Below are 10,394 nucleotides of genomic sequence, written 5' to 3' on the forward strand. Positions count from 1 at the left end.
CCTTGTATCTGCCAAAATGTGCCTCTGCCAAGAAAGGATCGAGCTAACACAAGGATATTTCCTAAAGAAGCCACTTGACTCAGATTAAATATTTAATTTCCTTAAAATACTGGTTTGGATTTAGGTCTCTGTCCTGTAATTGGGATTTTCTGATGTTTAGGAATCTCACTTATTTGCTGGATTTGTTCCAGAATCAGTTGGCATTATTCTAAAGTCTTAAACCTCTAGGAAGCTAACTTCATCCTCAGGGCTGAATGTCATAAGTTGTATGGAGGTGGAGAAGGAAGGAAATTTGAGAAGGCAGAAATCCACATCTCTGTGTTCATTATCAATGCAACATGATTCAATTAATTTTAAGGAAGAGGAGACTTTTAACTTGCCATTAATAAAACTGCTCATCAAATGTGTCTCTTTGGAGACTGTATTTTTTTTTAAGATTAATTTAATTGAATCTGAATAAAAACTGCAGTTTGTACCAGTCAGGATTATTAATTTTCCTGTTTTTTCTTTATGTGAGATTGACAACCAGACTTCCTCATATTGAATGAATGAATGAATAAAAAAAAGCATTTATTAAAGGTTTGCTTTATGTGCAAAGCTCTATGCTAAGCACTGGGGTTACAAGTAGAAAAAGAAACCATTCTGATTCTCAAGGAGCTCACACTCGAATTAGGGGAGGCAATACATTTTTTTTTTAATTTGGCTGCAGGGAGGAATGAAAAACTGAGAAGTCTTAAGGGCAGATGGCAAGGCCCAAGGGTACTTAGATTAGGGTCAGGAGGTCAGATGATAGTGCTGGGGGTCTGCAGGGTGTAGAGGAAAGACAGATGGTAATGCCTGGTGGTCTTCCAATCTTGCCAGAAGGAATAGAGTTGTTGACTCCCATCTCATTTGTGCCCTGTGAGTAGTCAAGAAACCCAGATGGATTCTTGGCAGCCCCAGGCAGGAAAGGGGATAAAGGGAAAAGGCAAAGGAAGAGACTTCCTTCATAAGGGTAGGTCTTCCTATTGCCTCATCATATCAATTGGTTTCTGAGACAGCCCAGGGGAAGAGATGGAAAGGGTGAGGGGATCTGGCACCCCAGTCATGGTGACTTTTCCCACCACCCATCAATAATTCTACATGAATTAAGAGCTATTCTCATTCGTCAAATTTTCTATTTTTTTTTAATGGACTTTAAATTACTCTAAAGCAGATAATATTAGCCTGAAGTCTATGAACTTGTTTTGTTAAAAATATCTTGATGACTATTTCAGTAGAATTGGTTTCCTTTGTAATCCTATGTATTTTATTTAATTTTATGCATTTAAAAACATTCTGAGAAGGGCCCTAAGGACTTCACTAGACTACCAAAACAGCTCATGACCTTAAGAATCCATTCTTCACTACTGTGGACTGAGTTCCTTCTGCAATGAAGTTTTGATCATGTTACACTCCTACTCAAAAAAACCCTTCGATTGCTCTCTATTGTCTACATGGTAAAATTCAGATGGCTACAGACTGGTATTGGGGGGAGGGATCTATTTCATGGATCTGACCATCCTTTTTGTTCTCCTATATGTGCCCTAAGATCAGTCAACCTATTTTGCTTTTCAAAATATTTCCAAGATAATTTTGGAATGTGGTCTACCTTGACCTCCCCTTCTTCCTCTTCTACCTCTGTTACCACCCCCTCTCCCCCCTTTTCTACTACCAGAAGCCTACCCATAACTTTCCTACACCCAACTTAATAGTTTATCTTAACTACAACTAGCCCTAGAATTTGTGTACCCTTTGTATGTCCCTTTCCCTAATCTTTACAGGTATTTCTTATATCTCTCAGTTGAATTTTAAGCCCCGCAAAGGTCACCAGTCTTTGTTTTATTCATCTCTGTCTTCTGCTTTCTCTAATATGGGACTTGGCACAGCTGGTGGGCCCAAATTGAAAAGGGAATAAAAATTGTGTTCTGTATATGTATGACTTCTTGGATTCACAACATCACAGAGGCTAGGAGCCCCTGATGTTCAACCATCCCTTTGACTTTTATTGACTGACAAAATGTCATGAGGGTGATGACTAACTGCGACAGCATGTCAGTGTCTCAGATTGAGATACTCTCAGTGACTCTTTAAACAGAGCCTTTGACTCCCACAGCCATAGAATGAACATATAAAATAAACAAAAAAGTGAGTGGGCATCTTGCTCTTTGCCTCTTATGATATTCCTTTTTTTTCACCCATGATAAAGCAACAGGCTGCCTGAGGCCCTACCTGTCATCAATATTCTGCCTGACACACAGATTGTCAGGAAATGAGCCAAATCTCTTAGGGCACATTTGTGACTCAATTCCTTTGTTGGGTCCATTGTGTTTTTTTCCACTGAAATTGTCAAAGACCTCACAATCCATCCTTTCAGTTCCTAGCCTTTCAGGTTTCTCAAGCACTAAGCATGTTCTGGGTGGTTGTAAAATCTTGATAGTATGATGGGAAAGTGCATTGAATACCTAATTACAGCATGGAATATTTAAGCATGAAGACATTTCATGGCTTGTCTCAAAGATTTTCTTTAAAGCAAACTTAAGGACAGAGTTCATAGTAAAATAGGAACTATCTGATGTTGTATCATTTCCATATTATAATGTAGGCTGTGGTTATTTCGGGTCCTAGTGGATTTGTGTGAAAGTAAGTTTATACTCCATTAGGCCTGATATTGATAACACAGAAAACACTACAAGAGAAGAAATGAGGGGGAAGAGTTAGAGATAGTTGTTTGGGATGAGTGGAAAGGACATCAAGAAGCTGGCTTGGGAGGGGAATTTGGCCATTAAAAGCTGGAAGAAGTTCATAAAGAATTACTAGATAGATATCAAAATGGTTATTGATAGAAAGTTGAGTTGACCCCAGCGAATGATATTTGATAGGTAGGAGAGGGGTAGTGCCAAGGTATTTCACATCTTTTATTGTGCTTGAGAATTTTTAAAAAGCTATGTCATGGAATGTTTAATTGAATATGACCACGTTTATGTGGATTTAAAAAAATTTTCCCCTTTTGTCTATTTTAGAGTTGCTGGAATTGTGGCCGTAAAGCAAGTGAAACCTGTAGTGGTTGCAACACGGCAAGATACTGTGGCTCATTTTGCCAGCACAAAGACTGGGAGAAGCACCATCACATCTGTGGACAGACCCTCCAAGCCCAACAGCAGGGAGAGACACCAGCAGTCAGTTCCTCTGTGACTCCCAACAGTGGGGCAGGGAGCCCTATTGACACACCACCAGCAGCCACTCCTAGGTCAACTACCCCTGGCACCCCATCCACCATAGACACAACTCCTCGTTAAAAACGAACTCAGAACTATTAGAGGAAAACCAACAAAACAAACACAAAACCAATTCTTCATCCTCAGATGCTCAAAGTTGTTTTTTTTTAATACTTCAGCAAAAGAGAACTTACTGTATCTTGAGGCAGTAGTAAAAACTAAAACAAAAAAAAAAAAACAAAAAAAAACACAGAAGGCCAGTAACGGGTCATAATGACTTATTGTGGATTACAAAGATATCTTTTCTTTAGAGAACTGAAAAGAGAACAGAGAATATAACACAAAATGGTAGATTTGACCTCCTCCCTGTTATTTTCCAGTAGCTGGGATTTTAAACTAGATAACCTCATTAACAGATGCTTTACCAAACAGCAAACCAAGAGATTGCTAATTGCTGTTGAAAGCAAAAATGCTAATATTAAAAAAGTCACAATGTTCTTTATAACAATAATGAAAAAAAAGAGAGAGAAAAAACCCTCAAGGGCACGAGCATTGGATACAGCAGTAGACATTTTAACAAGAAGATGAATGGCGTCCGTGGGTTACTGACTGAACTTTGAAGACCCGCTACAAAACGCGCAGATGTGCAGCAGATTGGAAGGAGACACAGATGTTCATTTTTTTTTCTGTTTCTGAAAAGAAATAATAATATCCAGGTCAACAGAATGAAAAATGAAAGATGATTTGAAGTGGGATGTATGAATACAGCAGCAAAGGGGGAAAAATGCCATAACACAAAGGCTCCTTTTTTTAAAAAAAATATATCTATATCTATATCTATATACATAAATAAGGGACACAGCCTGCAGTTAATTAGCATTCTGGCAGCTTTGACATCGGCCAGCTGCCCTAAATAACCCTTCACCATTTCTTCACTTTTGCAAGGTTCCACAGAGTAAGACAATCGGGTCTATTCCAGCTTATTCATTTTATATCGGGAAAAAAAATAATTTTTAAAAAATGGTGGCTTCAGCTCCAGCCCCCTTCCAAATTTTTTCAACCCACCCTGTTTGGATTTTTAATTAAAAAATAGTAGTTCTCTTGGTGTTAAAACACTTCTGTCCTGTGAGGTTTCCCAATGGTGTTTTTCTTGTAAATGTGTTGGACAAATGTGAAGATGCATTGTAGTTTAACCATATGCCCACATTTAGTCTCTTTATTCCTAGTTGGTGAGAAACCTGTATCTTTCTATGCTGCTTTTATATCTGTATGTATTAGTGATATTTCTCTAGTAGTTTAAAAATAAAAAAAACCTTTTTTGGTTGTCCTCAAGAAAAGAAAAGAAAAAAAGCTATCTTTGGGAGCTGCTATTTCACTCTGTTATAGGACTTTTTTTTTCCTGAAAACGAGCATGCTTCATGGAATGCTAACATTGGTGTTTTTGTAAGAGGGATGTACATAAATGTATTTTGCACTGTCACAATGACTCCCTAGGCATGCTTTTTTTTGAGCAAACTCATTTTAAATATGCTAGAGCCATTTTGCCAAGTTTAGCTATAGCATAGAGTAGTGGTGGATTTTTTCTTTTTCTTTTTTTTTTTTTTCAAAATTCACTATTAGGGACATTTTTTATAAAATAACAAGATATCCTACTTTAAAAAAAAAGTGCATGCATATCGCTGTAAGGTCGTTTTAAGTATTTCTGATTTTTCAAAAAAAATAATTAGAGCTCCAAATGCTGAGGTGTAGATTGACAGCTTTAACACTGCTGAATGCCAGGTTATACAGTATTATTACAAAAAGGGAAGTCAGCCAAAGACTGATCTGATGGACCAAAATCGGAATTTTGAAAAGCACCAGTAACTACTTTCCAAATGATCAGCAGGTTAAACATGTTCAGCAAGGTATAGTGTGAATCCATTAACCCTTCGTTGTCCAGGGTCCAGACCAGAACTACTTGTTAGTTTTGAAAATAATAGCCCAGGACATGGTTGTGTGCTTTATTAAAAGTCAGCGATTTTGTAGGCTGTGTAGGCAACCAAAGTTTTCAAGGCTGGGAACAAAGTATTATACACACACACACACACATACATACACATACACATGCATAAACACATCAGGCATTTACTTAAATATTTGTGAATGATTCATTATCCTTCAAAATTTTCATACAGCATTTAGATACTCTTTCAAAGGGCTTGCTAAATACCTGCAAAGAGGAGATCTGAATCTTGATTTGGCTTTAGTTGATTAAATCTGAAAACTTAAGCATTCTTTCCTGTATTCTTATCTCTAAATTGGTTTCTTTTCTCTTCTCTTTTTTTTAACACCTCTTAACTCAGAAAGTTCTGATGAGCAAATAAATACATCTCCATGTTAAAAGTCCATCTGCCAGCCCACTGCTTAAAGGGAAAGGAAAGCACATAACCAGGCTCTGAATGGGTTATATTTTTATCATGGTGCTCCCAAGACTCATTTGACCTCACTCTGGTTTCTAGTCTGCTTGTGACACTGGACAGTCCTTTCTTATAGAGCTATTCTATGTTTTAGGCTACGAAGGGTTTAGATAATCCCAAAAAAATAAAATAAAATGAGGTATGTCATACCCATACGTCTATATCTCTAGAAGCTGTGATATATGTGAAACAGCACTGTTATTCTTAACGCTAGTGTGTAAAATAAGGATTAGTACAGTATGTCTCATTACTTTAAATTCAGGGCACCCTGAGTGAAAACAAATACAAAAATCCCTAACTCTGAGCTCTATCTCCAACTCCTCCTTCCCCCCTCTTCCTCGTCCTCCTCCTCCTCCTCTCCTCCTGTTTTGCTACAGTCTCCTCAGTGGCAAAAACTTTCACTCTACCTCTGACAGCATGTATATTTGCACCAGTAGCGAACAAAAACTGGTCTAGTCAAACCAAATGGGCACAAAAGAACCAGGATACCAAAAGTAAAGCTCATACAGCTGCAAACCATATCACTTCTTGGTAACAATGCAGACCTCATAAACCTAAAGAAGAGAAAGAAGAAAAAAAAACTTTTGTTACTTTCCTTTTTTTGCTTGTCACTTATATACAGGCTTTGTGAGAGTATAATTTGTAGGTATAACACATTTAAAAAAAAAGTTAACTTCATTGGATAGAACTGAATGGTGGTCGCTGATAGGAATAGGGCGTCCTCTAATCTCTTATTCTGTCTCTTACTCTTCTCTCTTTCTCTCTTTCTCTGTCATGAGACTGTGTGTGACAGGGCCACCTGTCTTTTTTAATTTTTTAAAAATTTTTTTGTGTAGGTGCATGTCTTGGGGATTTAAAAATTACAAGGCTGGTTTACTTATGCAAAGCATGCCTACGTCTGGAAATACTTAGGGAAAGAAAGTGACTCCATGTTGTCCGAATTCCTCAAGGGACAGAAAAAAAAAATTGGAGACTGTTGAAATGCAGATTTGAAGTAATTTTTTTATTATTATTATTTTGGGTTCTGCGACATTATTGTGAAAAAAAAAGTTGTTGTGCAATACTTAATTCAGACATGTACCACAAGTTAATGGTAGACTAACACTGGGGGGGCAGGGCCTGGGCATCATGCTTTTGTCAGCATACTCTTTGAGCTTTTTAAGTCTACTATGTCTGAACTGTGGTTTCTTGTTTATCCTTTTTTCCTTAGTTGGACTGTAATGTATGGTCTGTCAACCTGTGAATCTTTAAAGTATGATTCAGGTATTGTTGTATTCTTTACTGTGTAATAAAAATGTTAAAAAATCGGTACTCCTCAATTCTCTTGCCTTGCTTAATTTTTGGTTGAATATCAGTGTTTGGAGGCTAATTTTTCCAGTCCTCTATAGCAGCAGCAGTTCTCAAACTTTGTTTTCAGGATCCCTTTTGCCTTCTTAATTATTGAGGACCTCCTAAGAGCTTTGGTTAATGTGAACTGTGCCAATCAATATTTAACATACTGAAAATGTGAAAACATTATAGTGTCACTATGAAAATAGTTTTGGCCTTGAGATGCCCTGAAAGTGTCAACCATATTTTGAGAACCACTGTTTTGTGAAAACCAAAAATACAGGTTAGTATCTGCTTCTTTATAGCCCTACCATTTAGAAGAGTTGAAGCTAGAAGGGGTTGTCTCTGATGGGGAAATGTTGGAAAGGTAACATGGTTAACATGCAAAGGAAAAAAACCATTCAGTAAAATCTTACCATCACACCAGTTTGGATGGAAAAAGTTCGTCACTAGAAGTCAGAAAAATCTAATCTCTTAACTGTGAGACCGTAACCAAATTGACTTAAGATTTCTGTGCCTCTGTGTCCTCTTGTAAAATGTGGGTGCTGAACTAGGTGTGCGGCATCAGGTACAATGGAAAAATGATGGATTTTGAGCAAGAGGAACGAGGAAGGAAAGAAAGTTCACCTTATCAAGGACCACGGTGACCTGTTTGAGGGAATATTTCATTAACCATGTCCAACATCCCCCACATTCTCTAAGGGTTCTACTCTGATGCTAGATGATGCTGTTCCTTTTCTCAAGAAGTACCTCAGTACACTGCTGATGAGCTTGAAGAAAATAATAATAGTCAAAATGTTTTTTGTAACCCCTCCAACTGTAAGATAATTGTTATTGCAAATTAATAGAAACTGAGCTTCAAAAGTATAAATGTTAATTTTCAAAAAGTCTTTTTTTAAAAACAATAATTTACAGAAAAAAATGGGTAAGTTACAATTTCACAAAAGTTCTAAACATTTTGCAAACCCGTCCTTTCATTTAGACAAAGTGTTCTTTTAATGACAAATTAAGCAATGGATATGCAATTTGAGTAAACTACTTCCAGACAAAAAGGGGTTGATGTTTCCTTTAAAACAAATGGTCTCATTTATGTTTTTGGAAAGGTTTAAGCTTTTTTTTCCTCTTTTTTTTTGCGGGGGAGGGGGGGAGGAGGAAGGCAGGACAATTGGGATTAAGTGACTTGCCCAAGGTCACATGGCTAGTAAGTGTTAGGCATCTGAGGCTGGATTTGAACTTGGGTCCTCCTGACTCCAGGGCCAGTGCTCTATTCATTGTGCCACCACCACCCACCCTCCAAGTGTTAAAATGTTAAAGAAGTAATCTGGTATAGAGATATAGAAAACTGGCCACAGAGTCAGGACACCCTGGTTTCAAGTTCTGGCTCTGACCCATGTTGAATGTTAGAGCCCAGACAAATCATATAACCTTTGTGGTACTTTATAGGCAACTCTATGAATGTTGTTTGTCCTTCATTTTCCAAGAGTAGGATCAACCAATCACTCGTGGAGTCATGGCTTTGCTTGTACATGAATTGAATTGAAGTGAGGCAGAGCTGAACAAAGTGGTCAGCCTCACTTTCTCAGTCATTTAAATCCATGGCAGAACAAGGGTCAAGATGACTAGTGATGGCCCAGGATTCAGTGGATGACCTTGGTGTCTTCTATGCCTGACCAAGCTCAAAGAACTCCACAGCACCTTCTTCAGTCTCCTTCATGATGATTGGAACAAATTGCTCTCATCACCCATTCTGCCAGGCGCAGTCTTCACATACTTGCGGTCGACATCCCCCAAAACTCACCAACAGGTTTCAGACCTGTCCGTTACCTTCAAGCTGGTTTATTCCATCTGGCAAGATGGCTTTACAGGGCTGTGGCTAACGTGAATGCTATAGCTTTTTGGAGCCACAGGTGAGAAAGGTGGACACCAAGGTGGATGAGCAGCCCTGAAAAGGGCTTGGCAAGCCATCATATCAGAGATGCTAGTCCTTCCTGAAGACCCCCATACACCCCTCAGAAAAAGTGGTTTGCCATTTTCTCCTCCAGTGGATTAAGTTAAACAGGTTAAGTGCTTTGTCCCAGGGTCACTTAGCTAGTAAGCATCTGAGACTGGATTTGAACTCATTTTCCTGACTATAACTTACTAGGGAAAGTACTGATCCATATTGGTAGAGGGGCTTCCCTCAGGAGTTCTCTATAATCATGGAAAGAAAGGGCCAGTCCCAATCTCCTGGTCTCTGTTTAGACTTATCTCCAGGTGGCATTTCAGTCAATCTGTTAAGAAGGATTTACAGAGTTCCAGGCACTACATTAAGCATGGAGAATACAGAAGAAGAGTAATAATTAATTGCATGGGCTTGTTCAGTGGCTTTCTGGTCATGTCTGCCTCTTTGTGACTGCATTTGGGGTCTTCTTCACAGAGATACTAGAGTGGTTTGCCATTTCCTTCTACAGCTCATTTTACAGATGAGGACACTGAGGCAAATAGGGTTAAGTGACTTGCCCAGGGTCACATAACTAGTAAGTGTCCGAGGTCAGATTTGAACTTAGGAAGATGAGGCTTCCTGATTCCCAGCACTTGTCCACCTTGCCACCTAGCCGCCCAGTTAATTGCATGGGCAGGGAGAAACTAAAACAAATCCTAGAATGTTAGTGTTAGAAGAGACTTTCATGGCCATCTCAACTAAGGGAACTTAACCTGTTTTGGTCCCTTTTGGCAGCTTATTGAGGTCTATGGACTTAGGATATTGTTTTTAAATATATAAAATGAAATCCATAAAATTAAGAACAAAATCAATTACACTGAAACATAGTTCTCAAAATATCTTTAAAACCAAGGTCATAGATTCCAGGTCAAGAAGCCCTAACCTAGAAAGCAGGATGGTGTGCCGATCTTGTTGATAATGGATTTATGTCTTGTGGAGGCTGCACTGTTGAGAAGTAGCCAAGGAATAAGATGTCAGAAACACAACATGGCAAGGGGATTTCAGAGCCTCCGTGTGCTGCAGAGATGCTACAGCAGTGGTTCTATAAATTGACAGAGACTGCAGCCCTTCTCTCCACTACCTACTCCAAGGTCAAGCACCCAGTTAGCACTCAATAAATATTAGCTGTAAATACAACTGTGAGGCTGCATCTGGAATAGTTTGGTGCCAGTTTTCCCAGAAATGAACAAATTGGCCGCAGGACCAGAAAGAGCAAAGGAAATGATTTAAACGGCTGGAGGGATTGATTTAAGAGGAAAGATTAAACAACTGTACAGCTTGATCAGATGGTGATTAAGAAGCAGTATGATGATTGTTTGCAAATACTGAGAAGATATAAATGCCAAAGGGGGTGGAAGAATTGCTTAGTTTCTTATAAGTAGATATAACCAA

General features: G+C 38.5%; 1 protein-coding gene across 12 annotated transcripts in view; it reads left to right on the top strand.

Annotated features, from left to right (window-relative positions):
- Positions 1-7,011, top strand: part of RUNX1T1 (RUNX1 partner transcriptional co-repressor 1) — a 181,974-nt gene extending 174,963 nt beyond the window's left edge. For all 12 annotated transcript variants that reach the window (XM_069086658.1, XM_069086659.1, XM_069086662.1 and 9 more), the window contains one exon: positions 3,042-7,011. In XM_069086658.1, coding sequence (XP_068942759.1) covers positions 3,042-3,317 — 276 coding nt within the window. In that variant the 3' untranslated portion in view covers positions 3,318-7,011. The remainder of the gene's footprint in view (positions 1-3,041) is intronic.
- The last annotated feature ends 3,383 nt before the right edge of the window (positions 7,012-10,394 follow it).

This window comes from Petaurus breviceps, unplaced genomic scaffold (assembly GCF_028583685.1).
Source record: "Petaurus breviceps papuanus isolate PSGF00001 unplaced genomic scaffold, PetGlider_PUasm1.0 179, whole genome shotgun sequence".
NCBI classification, from domain to species: Eukaryota; Metazoa; Chordata; class Mammalia; order Diprotodontia; family Petauridae; genus Petaurus; species Petaurus breviceps.